This window comes from Protomyctophum parallelum (genome assembly GCF_964188405.1).
Source record: "Protomyctophum parallelum genome assembly, chromosome: 7".
Classification (NCBI taxonomy): Eukaryota; Metazoa; Chordata; class Actinopteri; order Myctophiformes; family Myctophidae; genus Protomyctophum; species Protomyctophum parallelum.
Window position 1 is genome coordinate 30926614 of NC_139705.1, and position 16741 is coordinate 30943354.

The 16741-nt window shown below is 45.2% G+C and overlaps 2 protein-coding genes across 6 annotated transcripts in view; both read left to right on the forward strand.

Annotated features, from left to right (window-relative positions):
- The first annotated feature begins 96 nt into the window (after positions 1 to 96).
- On the forward strand, positions 97 to 3099 carry ubiad1 (UbiA prenyltransferase domain containing 1). The gene is made up of 3 exons (XM_083769241.1): positions 97 to 292; positions 1327 to 1944; positions 2123 to 3099. The coding sequence occupies exons 2-3, from the start codon at positions 1380 to 1382 to the stop codon at positions 2608 to 2610; spliced, it is 1053 nt and encodes a 350-aa protein (XP_083625367.1). The 5' UTR covers positions 97 to 292; positions 1327 to 1379; the 3' UTR covers positions 2611 to 3099.
- A 1614-nt stretch (positions 3100 to 4713) lies between these two features.
- The window catches only part of mib2 (MIB E3 ubiquitin protein ligase 2), an 83019-nt gene continuing 70991 nt past the window's right edge, over positions 4714 to 16741 (forward strand). For 3 of the 5 annotated variants that reach the window (XM_083769014.1, XM_083769015.1, XM_083769016.1), the window contains exon 1: positions 4714 to 4895. The gene's annotated coding sequence lies outside the window, so the exon portion shown is untranslated. Of the gene's footprint in view, positions 4896 to 10199; positions 10408 to 16741 lie in introns of those variants that run through there. The other 2 variants (XM_083769017.1, XM_083769018.1) reach the window with 2 other exon arrangements.

Genomic DNA, 16741 nt, shown 5'->3' on the forward strand with positions numbered 1-16741 from the left:
TTTGGTTATTTTTTTTAACTATGTTTTGCAGGCGGAACTAAGATCGATTTAGTAATCGTTGCCGGACGGATCCCTGCGTAGTGTCGGACTCGTCTGAGCAGGAGGAAATGGCTGCCGTCAGGGCGAACGACCACAGCGGCCACCCTGTCAAATCCCTTCGAAACTGACACGCAGCGCTTCCCCGGGAGACGAAGCCGGTTCAGCCCCCGTGGTTTGGATGTACGCAACAGAAATAATGCTCCTACAGGGCGTCAAATAATAGTCCACCTTGAGAAAGGAAGCGCATTGAAAGGTAAATGGTGTGCTGCTTGTCGGACATTTCATTCCCCTTTCAGTGCTAACACACTAGCCACTTAGCTTTAATCCAATAATCTTAGCAGGATAGTAAGGCTGCTTCTTCTTTAACTGTGTGTACAAAGTGGAACCAAATGCCCATTTGGTTCTATGTGTATACTCTTGAGTAACACTCTTAAACGGAACACCGAAGTTAGACAGTTAGCTGCTGTAAGATCAATCGTTGCAATTGTAAAGTCTGTTGTGTAATTAACTAATGACGGATGAGATAATTGTCATCACCAGTGTGTGTGTGTGTGTACTCTCCTTTCTCATCAACGCAAAGTTGTTCTCAGACTCACCATCGTCAGATTATCGAGGAAGGGGTACAGGGCAACAATATCCCTGGAATGAGAGGAAGGGGGCGACACTTTCCAAGATATTTTCAGCTGCTGTGATTGTTTTATAGCCTGGTTTACAATTCCGAAGTTAATTTATAGAGCAACTAATGCTTATAACAACTGTAAACAACTAGAACATTTTGTATATGCCTCTGCCAACAAGTTTCATTTTACACCCATATCTGTCTTTAAATGACAGTCTCTGTCAGTGGATTATGTTTTTGCCCAAAGATGGAGATGGTTGACATAATACTTTGAACATCAGCTTGGTGATGGTGGCAGCATCAATTATGTCAGTCTTTCCCACACAGTATGGAGTTCCACGTGACTCAAGGCTGCCTTTGCCAGTACTCTGATAACAGCTACTACTGTCTGCACTAGTATAATACTTGAAGGTCACACAGTAGTGGCCTTACCTTTTTTGACCACCAAATTCTAATCTGTTCATTCTTGAGTTAAATATGTGGATGTATGATGTATTACGGCCTTCATTCCAGAGATATCTTGTTAACAAGGTTTGGATGGACATACTTGTACGAGCGACGGGACAACCCAAAACCAAAATGGTTCGGTCATGTTTTTTTGCTAGAGGAAGCTTGAAAAGGTGCTCCGTGCCGTTTTGATTCTGTATGTTTCTTGTTTGTTCACACAGGAACACTTTGGAATTTTGGAGCACTGCTGGTATCCTGGGACCCTGGCACAGAAATGGCCAAAGGACAGGCACAAAGCCGGGCAGAAACATTTGTGTTGGCTGGATCAAATGGTCACAATGGCCAACAATGGCAGACCGGTTTGAATGACATGGTGCAAAACCACCACCAGGCCAACCACCAGATGTCGAGGTTGGCCCGTGTTTCAACCCACATGAGGCACAAGTGCGCTGCCTATGTGCTGGCGCTGAGACCGTGGAGCTTCAGCGCCTCTCTTACGCCGGTGGCACTTGGCAGTGCCCTGGCATACAAACTAGAGGGTTCTGTGGACTTGGTCATTCTAATGGTGTGTGCTGTGGCTGTCTTGGTTGTCCATGGGGCGGGGAACCTTGTAAACACCTACTATGATTTTTCCAAGGGAATTGACCACAAGAAGAGCGATGATAGGACTCTGGTTGATAAGATCTTGGCCCCGCAGGACGTGGTTATGTTTGGAGCAGTGCTGTACTCTGTGGGGTGCTTGTGTGCCACTCTGCTGTACTTTCTATCCACGCTGAGACTGGAGCACCTAGCCCTTATTTACTTTGGAGGGCTCTCGAGCTCATTTCTATACACCGGAGGTGGGTGAAATATTAACCTATTTCTCTTGGTTTAACTATTTTCATTACCCTGCTAGTGACATAAAAATCCTCCTAGTATCCAAACATTTGTACAATTTATTCCAGTCATAAACGGAAGTTATCAGAGTTGATTATGTTTGTCTACATTGATATTTGTATTGGTTCCGTCTCTTCCCAGGCATCGGTCTTAAATATGTGGCTCTAGGAGACGTGGTGATCCTGATCACCTTTGGCCCACTCGCGGTTATGTTTGCGCATGCCGTGCAGGTGGGCTACCTGTCGGTGCTGCCCCTGGTATACGCCGTCCCTCTGGCCCTCAACACGGAGGCCATCCTCCACAGCAACAACACCAGAGACATGGACTCTGACAAGCAAGCGGGCATCGTCACGCTGGCCATCCTCATTGGCCCAACGCTGTCCTACGTCCTCTACAACCTCCTGCTGTTCGTCCCCTACGTGCTGTTCTGCATCCTGGCCACACACTACACCATCAGCATGGCGCTGCCGCTGCTCACGCTGCCCATGGCCTTCCCCCTGGAGAAGCTGTTCCGCAGCAGGTACTATTCCAAGATCCCGCAGAAGACGGCCAAGCTCAACCTGCTCATGGGACTTTTTTACGTCTTTGGGATCATCCTCGCACCTCAAGGCAGCTTGCCATTACTGTGATTTGAATAGCTGTGGCTATTTTAAAAGAAATTAAATGCCACATAGTTTATGTATGTCTTTGTATTCGTAATGGTTCGAGGCGTTTCAAAGGCTTTAATTTATTGTATAATTTATACGTTTAAGAGAAAATGTTTTGTTAGTTTGGTTCCTCGTCTGTGATACAGAGGACCTATTCGGATGTGTATTTTCTTTTTCTTTTCAGTATTAAGCACAGAATAATGTGTTGTTGGCTCAGTCAAGAGTTAGTGTTGTTTTGTTTCAATAGAGGCAGGCCATGTGCTTTCTTTACATACATAAGGACAGACAGCAAAGGAACAATTGCCATATTCCATTAGACAACACAATACACGAATGTTGTCAATTAACCAAATCTAAACTATAAACTCTAAATATTCTCTTTACAAAGCGCCATGGGAATTTATACATTTTTGATTCATTTGGAGAGCCAAAATGGATTTAGTTAAATTCAAATAAAACTTTTTGAACTTGGTGGGTTGTGCAGTGCGATCATTACTGTCAATTATCAATACATGTCAAGGGCTGCTTTATTATTATCTTTCAAGTTGGATGAATTGACCTATTAACAATGTGTGGTTTGTGTGTGTGTGTGGGGGGGGGGGGGGATCAGATGAAAGAACACTGGCCAATTAACCATGGATAGAAATACAGATTTTTCTATCAAACAAATGTGTTTATTTCGATCACAGAAAACGAGTTCAACTGAATAGTCCCACAGAATTCAAGATCTAGAACAGACTGATTTGAATTACTTAGGATTGTACAGCTTGTAGACTTAAGTCCTCAACAACAGGGGGCACTATAAGACAACGTAAAGAATCAATACCGTCAACTTCTTTGCTTTTTGTGATTATAGGTCACTGACCACATTAAGTGGTTAAAAATGAGTTGCATTATAGTTGTATTACGTGTATATATATATATTATATAGGTAATACAACTATATCTTTTTTTACAAGGAATATATCCTACAAGAAGAAGAAGTACATTATGAAGAATACAAACAATATAGATGTTACACTGACAAGCAAAGTAAAATAATGGCATACATGTTTGAGTATAATTGATTAGGGAGGAATGGGACAATATGCTTTAGCTATCACAACTAGTGGTATTGTATACAATGAACAATATTTTTGACCAAATACCCTGAATCCTAGATGATATTAACTGAAAATTCAAGAGCTACAAGTTGCTGTTTTATTTAAAGGCGTGCGTGTGTGCGAGAGTATACCGTATGTATACTGTGTGTACACGCATACAAAATGTTACATTACAATGTATAATGCAGTTTCCTACTATGCAAAACAATCTGGGCAATATGGATGAAATCAAAAATGTTTTACCCAAATAGCTTGTATTTCAATCAATGTTTTGATGATATATTGTGGCCATTTGTGGGGATGACTATTAGTTCTTTCATTTACACAAGGAGTTTATTTTATTTTATATAAATAATCAGTAGCCTAATGCTATAATAAGTTATAACTAGTGGGTAAGCAGCTAGAACAGTCAGGTATAAGTTCAGAAACTCTTCATTTTACACTACAGTAGTACAATATAAATTCTCAGACTTTTTAGTCTATATAGTCTCATATCACAATGTCGATATAATATTGATATATTGCTCAGCTGGTAATATAAATGATGATGCATGAATGTGAATGATGGTATGCATTATATAGAAATAAAATTGTGGATGCGTGAGTGTGTGTGTGTGTGTGTGTCGCGCGTGTGCATGCGACTTAGAGCTGGGCAGAGGGCAATATCGATATTATAATATATCTATACAGGACCTCAATGGAAATAAGCCATGGCCTTTTTGGGGTTATCCTATTCACAGCCCATCAGATTGCTAAGCATGTGAGCTTGAACTTGTATGACATTTTTGCAATTTTTGAAAAATGTAAAGGGAAATTGATATAGCCACAATTATAATATATTTGGTACTGTACTGTACCCCCCCCCCCCCCCACACACACACACACACACACACACACACACACACAGCGGGGTGTCTTTGCATGGAGAGATCAGAGGTGACGCAACGCAGGGGCGTGTTGTTGTGACTGACTGACTAGCATAGCGTTTGAAGCCTAGGCTGCAACACCTCCCTGTTTTTATTATACCGAACACTGTGTGTCCTCAAACCCAACAAGCAGCACCTGAACATACGTGTCAGCAGCAGCGCCGCTGAACATGGACCGCGCCATGGAAGCGCATCATCATCATCATTGTGCAAAGTGATTTTCTCCCGACCGGGTCCGGTGAGTTCTTCTGAAACCACTGATACAAGTTGTTGTTTTTTTGTGTGTGTCTACTGTGTACGAGCTTCATGAGGAGAGGGTTGGTCAGCCAGCCATAGCGTTAGCCGCACTAGCAGCAGCAGCAGCAGGCTCATACATACATACCGTACCGTACAGTATAGTCTGGCTAGGAGGCTAATGTTGTTGGCTACCAGCTACAGAGACATGATAGGCTACATGAGATCATGGTGTTGGCGATTTGTAATTTTGTCTTGGCAATCTATGTTTGGCAAAGGGTGTATACCACAGACTACACAATCAAAAAAATATATCGACCAACCCATCTTGACATGTCTGTACAGTAGCAGGATAATGACTCAATGTACAGTATATGTTTAATTTTGAAACGTTAGTATGTTAATACATGATAGCAAGTAACTGGATTGTTCTGTCTTCCTGGATCCATTGTCATGATTGCACCGCCTGTCATCTGTGGTCATTCATAGGGTTGAATGTACCTTAATCCTCAGTAGTAAACGGCTAGGAGGGAATAACAATGATTTTGTCTGCATAACTGAGTATTTTTGCTGTGTTTTTACGTTTCATTTATTAACACGGGAATACATTCACATCAAACAAAAAAACGGATATTGATTTCAATCATAAAACCTAATTAAAAACGTTGCATCAATCATATGACACCATAAAACACATCAGCATCATCAGATGCATTACATTGAGAGGTAACATGAACCCTAAAATAATGGTATTTGGTCAATGACATATTGTCGTCTCCTCTGTGACCAAGCATATGGTAATGAGTAATTTCCTGGCAGTGGCACCCATTACCATATCCATGGTCTCAGCCTGAGACCACAGCTCCATTCATAGCCACTGCCAGTGAAAGCTCCAGCGCGGCTCCATTCTCCAAAGAATCCAAGGCCAGGTAGAGACACCGACATCAACAGGATAGGTGGGCTGCCGTCTGCCCAGCTCTAAAAATAGCCAATATAGCACTGAGGTGCCCACCCTGGGTATTTGGCTATTTTCCCCCAAAATGTAAAAAATATATATATTTGGAAAATGTTTTTAGGCCTACAGTAAAGTATACATGATTAGATAATATTTCTACAATTGCTACAAAACCTATATCCAATCATTTTGGGGCATAAAAATAACAAGTTGAAGGATAAAATTAAGTCTGAATTGGATGCACCACGCATGTTCACATCATGTATACTTTACATTGCTTAAGACTATTTTGCTAATATTTTAATTTAACATTTTTGACACATTTTACATCAAGGTGCCCACCTCTCCCTAGTGCCCAACTGCCCACCTATGCTGTAGCCGAGACACCCCTTGTGAATGTAAGGTCATCTGCATATTCTACAGGGAAACATTTTATTTAGACCAGTGAAACTCAAACTGTGGGCCGGGACACCCAGGGGCAGTCCATGTCGTACACCGAAAATAGCTGATCTACAAGCTCTCAACGCGTCACAGTGCGACGTGTTGTGAGCTTGTGGATCTGCTATTTTCATCCAAAAGTGCCCTCTTATGGGATTTCAGCCCCTGCCCCTCTAACACTCCCTGCACGTCCCTGCCCAGGGGGGTCCCTATATTTGCTTAATGTGTAACACATGTAACATTGTTTTCTCACTCAATAGTAAACAAGCCAACATACAGAGGGTATCGGCACATTTCTAAAGTGACTATTTAAGTTTCCATTTTAAGACCTTGTTAATACCTAATAATAATAATAAAATAAAAAATAAGGCCAAGCAATCAACAAACTAGTATAAGTATAAGTCAAACAACTTTCTTGCCTAAGAAAGATGTGAAAATGGCTGAATCAATATGATTCTTTTGGGTGGTCATGGCCTGGAAAGTTTGAGTACCACTGACTGCATTATTTACTCTCAGTCATTATCAGCATCACAGCCACACCTACTTGTTCAATCAGCTGCTATGTCTCCGCTCATCCTGTTCATTGGTCAACAACAAAGTCCAACTGCAGGCTTTTGTCACCATCAGTCAAGTCAAAGTTGATTGAGTCATTCAGTTGAGAGGGATGGAGATATGTGTGAAACTCATTCACTTGCTTGTTGTGCTTGTGTAGACTGCATGGAGATAAATCATGGGGAAGGTATTATGCAGATATTGTCAAGGTAAGGCTTGTTATAGTTATGAGAAATCGTGTGCGTGCGTGTGTGTGTGTGTGTGTGTGTGCGCGCGTGTTCAGTGAGAGTTGGATGTGTGCTCTGTGGTTTTTTTTTCTGGGTTGCAGGCTATGTCTGGTTCCTGTTTTGGTGTTTCTTGGGATTTGGGATAGACAGATCACATTTGTTATTCATTTGAAGCAACTAATCACCATTTTTGTATGACTATGATAGTATGATTGCCTGGCAAACTTGGCAGGAGCTGGGGTATATATATATATATATATATATTCTCTCTATCATGAACGCAGTGTCCGATCAACCCCCGGCAAATTTCAATCAGGGTCTCTAAAATGCAGAGCCAAAAGCGATTTGACATGATCCCACATATTGGGGATTGACTAGCATTACCTTTTTGTATTTGTTTGTTTATTTCTTTATACATTTATACAATGTGAGCTTGTGGGCCGTGGGACCCATGTGTGGACTGAAGTGCTTCACAAACAATGCTTTTCTTACAGCCTGTTTTGATGTGTAACAGACTATTTATCCCTGCTGAAGAACAAATTAGATTAAAACTCAATGTCAAGAAAGATATTGCAACCGCCTGCTATCCACGTAGACTATAAAGACTGAACCTTTGGAGTCATTTGTTACACTGACTTAACTGATTGTGATTATGTATTTATTTATTTAGTTTTATCACTGGGGGCCCCAACAGAAGAGCATTGATGCAATAATAATCAATGACAGTGTGGCTCTGTTGGAGCCGAGCATTTTTAGAGAGGGCCTGTGATTGAGTCTGTGTGTGGGCTAATCTCGCAAACCAGTAACCACTGGACTGATCAGTGTATGTTTTCTTGTTCACATTGCCAGTAGGCCAAGGAAGTACCGCCATGCATTTTGTTATTGTCTCTGCAAGGCCGAACGTGAGGTATTATGTTTTTGCTCACATGGGTCGGTCTGTCTGTCTGTTTGTCCGTCCATCTGTAAACTCTAATTTCAGAAGTGTGTGTGTGTATTGTGTATATTGTACTCATGACAATTACAGTAGTGAATTTGCTTTTTATAATCGAATAAGTATACCTTCAAATAATGGTTGTTTTGCTATCATGGCGGTAGGCTTATAAAACGGCAGCAGAGTCTGGTGGTGGATTTGGTCATTTCCCTCAGTGAGATCAATAAAGGTCTTATCTAATCTTATGGACACAAATCTCCCATATCCTGGTTGCTGCGCCAGTGCATATCTTCTTAATGTCACCACAGATCTCTGAGCTCTGCCCGTGCTGTCTGTCTGCACTTCAGTGTCCTTCAGAACGAGAGCTGTGTGAATGGAAGCTCCTTTTCTATAAGGTCTGCACTGATCACATCATGAACAGTATAGGCTTTTGTTTTCAGGATGGGAGAGCAGAGCAGAAGACTTCATTATAATGTGTCTGTCTGCACTGTGGTGGAATAATGTAACCCACCCCCCCATGCACGCACACATTAATTCACCCTCATTTCATTGGCCATTCAGGGACTAGCTACGCCAGCTGTACATTCGTATACCGTGTGTGCAGTCAGTGTGTTCTGTGTACCACAATTGGCAGTACGCTGTGTCGGCCGGCTGTGAACCATATTGGGCACGTCTGCCACAGCTGTGGGTTGTGGCCAAGTTAAGGAGGATTGAACGGGTGCTACGGTAAAAATGCGCCGCACACAAACTAAACTGCCCCTTTTCTTGAGTGGTGTAACCACTCCCTTACGGAGCTATGTGTGTGGGTGGCTGGCTGGCTGGCTGGGTGGGTGGGTGTGTCTGAGCACGAAAACAGCATGGTTGTTTTTCTCCACCTGTGCACAACCTAACACACACACAAACACACACGCACATATTAACTGTATATATGGTGATTTCGGGTGTGCCAGTACAGAGACAGTACAGTACAGAGACAGTACAGTACAGTACAGTAGAGGGACCCCCACACGGTAACTTTGTCATTTCGGATGCGGGCCGGTTCACCGGAATCGGGCCGGCACCCTGGGTGCATTCCTGTGGCTCTGGAACTTCCGCCCCCCCCCCCCCCCCCCCACCCCACACGGAGTTGCACCACTCACTTCACACGGGTGTGACTGTGATTTTTTTCCCTTCTCACAAGCCTGCCTGCCCTGTGAGGTTGTCGTCGGTTCGGTTGCCATTGGTTGCCGTTGCCAAGTCACAGACGGCTGGACCGACACTGGTCTGCGATCTCGCAAATTGGAATGATGGCAGGTGCTCATTCATTGCATTCCCTACCAGCCACGCCCCTCCCCCTCTCTCTATCTATCTTTCTGTCTCTCTCCTCTGCCCCCCCCACCCCCTCCGCACACACGCATAGACATTACACACGCACACCAAAACATACTGTTCCTCCCCCTCCCCCTCTCTGTTCACTGGTTAGCGGAGCGAATGGTGTTCCTGTGGGCTAAGAACAGGGAGGAAGGCTGTACATTTATGTCATGTGTACAAGCTTCATGCATGTGTGTGTGTGTGTATGTGTTTAGTCAGTAAACAGTGAGTGCATAGGCTTCACGCGTGTCACCGTCGTTCACTGCCACGGACGGAAATGGAGCCAGAGGACCACTGGCTGAACTGAGCACCCCCCCTCCCCGTCAGCCTGTTTATGTGTGAGAAAGTGTATGCGTGCTCGCCTCGCCGCTCGTGTGTGTAGTGGTCGACCTGAATGCACCGTTCGTCGGGCAGCCAGACTCTTCCCCCTCTGCTAGTGTCCTCTTCAGCTCACACCTCCTCCTCTCTCTTTGGTAATCCTTGCTGACATGGCTCACAAAGGACTAAACGCTGGCCTCCACCTCCTCCTCCTTCACCTACTCCTCCTCCTCCTCCAGTAGCGGCAGCAGCACCACCGGAACACTCCTCTGCTTCTCCTCTCCTCTCCTTCAGCTCTGCTCGGGACCCTCGGGCTGCGCGGCTGCACTCGGCCCCGGTCGGCGGGTCGAGGCGGCACGACGCCACTGCTGTAACTCTGCCTGTTATTATAGATAGATCTACAGTTCTACATCTGCATCACATCCCTGGAAAACATCGGACTCTTAATTCCACCTCATCCTCTTCTCTCTGCTTCATCCAGAGGGAGCATCATCTTCAGCACCGGAGGCTCCGTCTCAGTCGTCGTCGTCCTCCTCCTGCTGTTTTCCCCCCTCCCCCTCCCTCACCGTGGATACGGCTCCCAACCTGGGGGGACCATCGCCGGTCCGCCGCCGGTCCTTTCTCTCGTGTCTCTCCATCTTGCGTCGAGCCGTGGCTGAGGCGGCGTCCTCGCCTCCCTCCCTGTCGGACGCGTTGACCGGTCGCCTCGTCTCCGCACTGCTTTTGCACGCGGTTATTCCAACAGGTAAAAAGCAGCTCCAGACGAGAGTGAGCATGTTATTATTATGCATAGGAGGCGACAGTGCAGTCGCGCTGCGTTTTTAAGAGGACTAAAGAGGTTGTGTTGTGTTGGCTCGTAACACAGAGGCACCTCTGTGCACTGGCGCAGACAGTTTCAATGTTGTCCTTGTAAGTTACTGCCCCCCTCATTGTCTTAATGTGTAATGGGTTCTTGTATATTGTACAGTGAATTACAAGATTGTGCTTTTGGGAAGTATCCTGGCAACTGCAAAACGAAACATTCAAATGAAACATGGCTGCGCCTATATTTATCAGAGAACGCATTAGATCATTTATCTGTCAGCTATCGTTTAGTTTCCCAGACTGAGGGGAGGTAAAATTAGCATCGGATGACTGAGAAAAACACATTGCGTACACAGCCGTCATGGCTGCAATACTGTACTACAGTCACATGTCACATGTCGATGAAAACTGTAGTAAAGCCAGTAGACACGGCCAGGCAGGCATCTGGCTTTAGGTTGGCCCCTACAGTTGTTGTGTAACAGGCTACTGGTCATCATCACACACGAGCACGTTTCTCCTTCACCTGCCGAAAACCGGCTCACTATAATCCTGCAGAGTGTAATAGCTTACCCCTTTTCAAGTTGTACAACTGTAGCTTGGGGAAATGGATTGTGAGGGGCTAAATACACTTATTAGGCATAAGTGTGTTTAGTCGGCTGGTCAGAGACATTTCATCTGGTGAGAAGCAGCTAATGTTGTCGTACACAGATAGGATTACACTCTCCATTCATTGATACATGTTATGTTGCTAAACGCGTAGTACAGATGAAGAAGGTAGACCACTCTGCAGTTACAGTAAGATCTACATATGTAAATGTTGGCATGTGCTTGAATATCGATGTTGGGAAACAAACATATAGTTTTGGCCTTTGAGCATTTAATTAATGTCGGTGGAAATGTGGCCCCTTCTTCATCGGGCCTGGCTGTAGCAAACACTGACACATCGTCACTCACATTGCTGCTTTAATGTGCAGTGACTGTCGCACTGTAAACAAAGTTAAATATACATCAAGACAGCACTAGCTATCGAGAGATCCCCACTTTGATTTTCAGAATCTTAGGGGAAGCGGGTGGCTATACGTCCTATACTTGAACATCTATCAGCCAAAAAAACAAAACACAAATTCTGTTCCAAAACAAAGAGCAAAGTTCACAGCAAAACAAATAGTTAGAATCTGCTGGAAATGGTTCACTCCCCCTCTTTGGCAGAAGGACAGCTCTGTAGGATTCAGCAGCTATCACAGATCACTTGGAGCAGCCCTTGACAACAGCAGTGGAAAGGCTCATGGTGTCCTGGCAAAAGGGACGGCCTAACCATGTTGAGAAATGCGCTGAACTTGAAGATCATGGGGAGTGAGTAAAATAATTTATACTTCGGCAAACGACGGTGTCATGTGCCGAAAATAGTAAGAAGACGCTTTGTGAGCTTGTAGAGCTGCTATTTTCCTAAATCATGATGGTGCTATGTATGGCTTCAGTGTCTGCTTAAAACTAGTAAACGGCTTAGAAACGCTTTTGAGAGAAAGTTTGCGAAAAGTGCTGCTTTTCATTGGGATCTTTCAGTTGCATCTGGAAGCTTAAGATGGAGATTTAGAAGGCAAGGACATTGCGTCATCATTGTGCACTGACAGTGACAAGGCAGTGTTAAATTGTGGATTTTCACATTGTGATGTGTCCCAAAACATTTTCAAATACATTATACTCTTTTGTAATATATAGTATACAGTGTAATATTAAAATCTATAACATTTTGTGGAAACACATTTGTATTTGTATCATGACGTGTAACTAAGAAGACATCCAGTTCGTGTTTCAGAAGTATAATTCAGGGGCTGAAATGGGACCTGTGTATGGTATCAGTTGGGGTCAGACCCACGTTCCCTCAGCTCTATGTTCTCGCGATTTGGGCGATTTGGTGTACACATAGGAAATAAAAAAAGGATGGCAGTAAAGGTAGCAATGGAATTCATAACAGTGACAAAGTTACCTCCTCCTATTGGCATTTAAAGCCTGGATAGACACAGGCACAAAGGAGAATTTATACCTGTTACTTGTGGCCCCTGGAACCTTTAGGCAAAGGCCGGAAGGAAGCAGGGTAGGGGCGTTAGGGACGGGTTTAGGGATACGGTTGGAGTTAGCTTTGAGGGAACATACTGTATCTATCAGTCTAGGTTCAGTAACTATAACCTACTCTGGTGTAATCTTTCCTCACGTGTAGTTTGCACAAGATCCGATTTGCCTGAAAGTCCACTGGCCACCAGATGTTTCTCTGCCACACACTGGTTCCAACAGGCTTTAACTAATTTCTACCAAAACCTCAGTGAGGCCGCGAGACATGGAGCCTGTGCAGCGGTTCAATAAGAATGCAGTCCTAAAGGTTGTGAGATAAAAAAAAAACTAAAACACATGGAACGAAGACGTATTTTAGCCAGACCAGACTGTTTAGCATATACAGTTTGGATCCTATTTCGTCTTGACATGTGAGCATATAGTGTCTGCCAATAAGGACACATATTTCCATTTTGCGACTTCAGTGGACAGCTACTGGCTGTTGGTTCAGAATTAGAAACGTGTCACTTCTGCTCAAAGTGAACCGAGAGTGTATTGATAAGTTGCAGCTAGTATGACATTGGCCCGGGTCCCTGGCCATTAGAGCTCTGCCTTCTTATGTAATGCTTGGCTTGGTGGAAAAGAATTACGAGACCTACCGCCATCCTCTGTGATGTGAACCTTGATTAATCTTCTTCTGAGTGGAAATGTTATTGGTTAACGCTGCGTTTTCAGGCTAAATTAAGTGAGAGCTTTCGTTGTGGTACACTCGAAATGTCCACCACATATGATTGCAGACAGAGAGCGTGAGGAATGCTCATGTCTGCGTATTATTGATGTTTGTGTTTGTCTTTGTGCGTAATGTATGATTTATACTTTGCTTGTCTGCTTACCTTGTCAACGCACAACACTGTGTAAGGCTTAACGTGCTCAAATGAACTTGTCTGTCTGCATAAAGCAGGCCGTGAGCCTGCTTCTTTTGTGTGTGTTGTCTGAGAGAGCCTGACGTTGGCCTCGCGTCCAGGCCCTCTGCGACGTGTGACGGAAGCCAGCCCATCTGTCGTGAGGAGCAGAGAGCTGCTTATCCTCGCTGTCTTATACACACACACAGATTGGCAGCGACGGCTCAGCACGCAGGTGGCCCAGGCCAGTGTGCCCCCTCCGCCGGCCCGGGAAAATAGAAGTGAAATGCCATCTCTTGCAGCTCGAAATGCAGCCTATTTACAGTAAGTTCCCTGGTTAAATTTCAATCGCCAGGACCAGCAGCCTAGATCTGAGCAGCAGTGCTTCATGACCTTTGCTGCCACTTGTGAAACTGGTTAAAGTATATTGAAAGGAGATATTTGCGGAGGACAGTCAGTCAGAACTCGGAACAGAACTGCACAGACATTTTAATTTAAAGTGCAACAACCATGATGTAACATAGGAAATATCTACTTATATTGCATTACAGCTGCATTCTACTTATGTATTTTTACTGGTGATGAAAAGAATAACAAGTATGAAATGCTGCGGAGCTCTGAGTCTGTCTTGAGAGATTGCGTAAGTTCAATAAACTACGTGGCTTTACTGTATGGAGCCTTTGAAACCAGGAAAGGCAACGCATATCGCAATATTCTCTTACCACGATATATTGATATAATATTGGCATATTGTCCCAGCCGTAATGGGGAGCAATAAGTGACTACCCACTCGGGGAAAATTACTCGTCACTGGGGAAATCACAGAACTCCACACATACAGACTTTGTTAGTTGTTTACTGCTGCTTGTTGCTATACAACATGGAAGCCTTTCCAACTGTCCCCTGTGGGACATGTGGACCGGCCTGTTTGGACCGGACTGTTTCCAACTGTCCCCTGTGGGACATGTGGACCGGCCTGTTTGGACCAGACTGTTTCCAACTGTCCCCTGTGGGACATGTGGACCGGCCTGTTTGGATCGGACTGTTTCCAACTGTCCTCTGTGGGACATGTGGACCGGCCTGTTTGGACCGGACTGTTTCCAACTGTCCTCTGTGGGACATGTGGACCGGCCTGTTTGGATCGGACTGTTTCCAACTGTCCTCTGTGGGACATGTGGACCGGCCTGTTTGGACCGGACTGTTTCCAACTGTCCCCTGTGGGACATGTGGACCGGCCTGTTTGGACCGGACTGTTTCCAACTGTCCCCTGTGGGACATGTGGACCGGCCTGTTTGGACCGGACTGTTTCCAACTGTCCCCTGTGGGACATGTGGACCGGCATGTTTGGATCGGACTGTTTCCAACTGTCCTCTGTGGGACATGTGGACCGGCCTGTTTGGATCGGACTGTTTCCAACTGTCCTCTGTGGGACATGTGGACCGGCATGTTAGGACCGGACTGTTTCCAACTGTCCCCTGTGGGACATGTGGACCGGCCTGTTTGGACCGGACTGTTTCCAACTGTCCCCTGTGGGACATGTGGACCAGACTGTTTCCAACTGTCCCCTGTGGGACATGTGGACCGGCCTGTTTGGACCGGACTGTTTCCAACTGTCCCCTGTGGGACATGTGGACCGGCCTGTTTGGATCGGACTGTTTCCAACTGTCCTCTGTGGGACATGTGGACCGGCCTGTTTGGACCGGACTGTTTCCAACTGTCCTCTGTGGGACATGTGGACCGGCCTGTTTGGACCGGACTGTTTCCAACTGTCCCCTGTGGGACATGTGGACCAGACTGTTTCCAACTGTCCCCTGTGGGACATGTGGACCAGACTGTTTCCAACTGTCCCCTGTGGGACATGTGGACCGGCCTGTTTGGCCAGGCAGGGACGTGCACACATAGACATCAAAGGGGGCTTCAGCCCCTGCCCTTTTACCCGTCTGTAAAACAACTGCCCTCTCCAGACCACGAATGCAGCGTTTACTAATGATGGAAGACATGCAAATGCCACTCCTTTCCATGCCACGCCGGAAGGAAGGTCGCATTCAGGAGAACTGCTTTTTTCCGAAGTCTCCTGAACTTGAACACAGTATTTTGCGTTTAGAAATCCATGTCGTATACACCGCATCTCTATAGCTAAAGAGTGCTGGGTTGCGCCCCGAAAATAGCTGATCTACAAGCTCTCAACGCGTCGGAGCGCAACGTGTTGTGTGAGCTTGTAGAGCTGCTATTTTCACACTTTTTTGTCCAAAAGTGCCCTCTTAGGGGATTTTAGCCACTGCCCCTCTAATACTCTCTGCACGTCCCTGTGGCCATGAGTATTGCATAGCCCAAATCCTCCATGCAGCGAGCCTGAGTCTGTTCAAGCATGTTGCTGAAATCCCTGTTGAGCACATACTGCATAGGCAAGGTAATACTAGTACTGTGGGTGTAAGGGTTTTACACGTGGGTGGGCTTTCCATGGACCATGATTGGTTGGTTGTGAACTTGTGACACTGACATTTTAATCCACTGTCTAAATAAGAAGTCTGCCTCAGTCACTGTCCATACAAGAGCAATCCGGGAACCCCGTCGGCCAAAAGAAATATATAACAAAAAACAACAATTTCCCTAAAAAAAAGAAAAGAAGAAGTGCTTCGTGGGTCCTTTATGTAAACAAACTGCAGACAGGTGCTCTTTGGAGAGGGTTTCAAATAATACAGCACACGAGTTCTTTAAAAGTGCTATACCTTGAATGAGTCAAAATCAATGTGGAAGGAGGTGGCGAGGGTCCAAGGCAGCTCTGTGCAGTTGAAGTAGAAAATCCTTTATTTCATGAAGATTAAAACATGAATAATTTACCCTTTTGAATTAGCCTCTTAGTTGGGGCACCATCCACGGCCGTGTGTAAGGACTGGATGATGCCGGCCCGTTCACGCTCCCTCAGCTCTCCTCCGGTGGTGCATCTTTGTTTAATTCCTACTAACAGTAACAGCAAACTCTACACGTTGTAATGGGAGTTGCAGATTGAGCTGCAGAGCTCTGAATCTGTCTTGAGAGAGATCGGACACTGCTGGTTATAGGTTATAGGCCTGGGCGGTGGTGGCTCAGGAGTAGAGTTGCAGGATGGTAACCGCAAGGTCGCCAGCTCGACCCCAGACTCCCCCAGAGTTAGTGTCGAAGTGTCCTTGAGCAAGACACTGAACAGAACCCCTAATTGCTCCTGATGTGCTGGTTGGTGCCTAGCATGGTTTCCGCCACCATTGGTGTATGAATGTGTGTGTGAACGTAATGCACAATGTAAATCGCCTTGGCACTATATAAATGTATACTGTATAAATGCAC

What these genes read in the sequence shown, in the direction of transcription:
- ubiad1 (XM_083769241.1), top strand. Translation starts at nt 1,380, where the DNA reads ATGGCCAAAGGACAGGCACAAAGCCGGGCAGAAACATTTGTGTTGGCT. An exon ending in CTCATTTCTATACACCGGAG is followed by an intron (nt 1,945 to 2,122) that starts GTGGGTGAAATA and finishes GTCTCTTCCCAG; the next exon opens with GCATCGGTCTTAAATATGTG.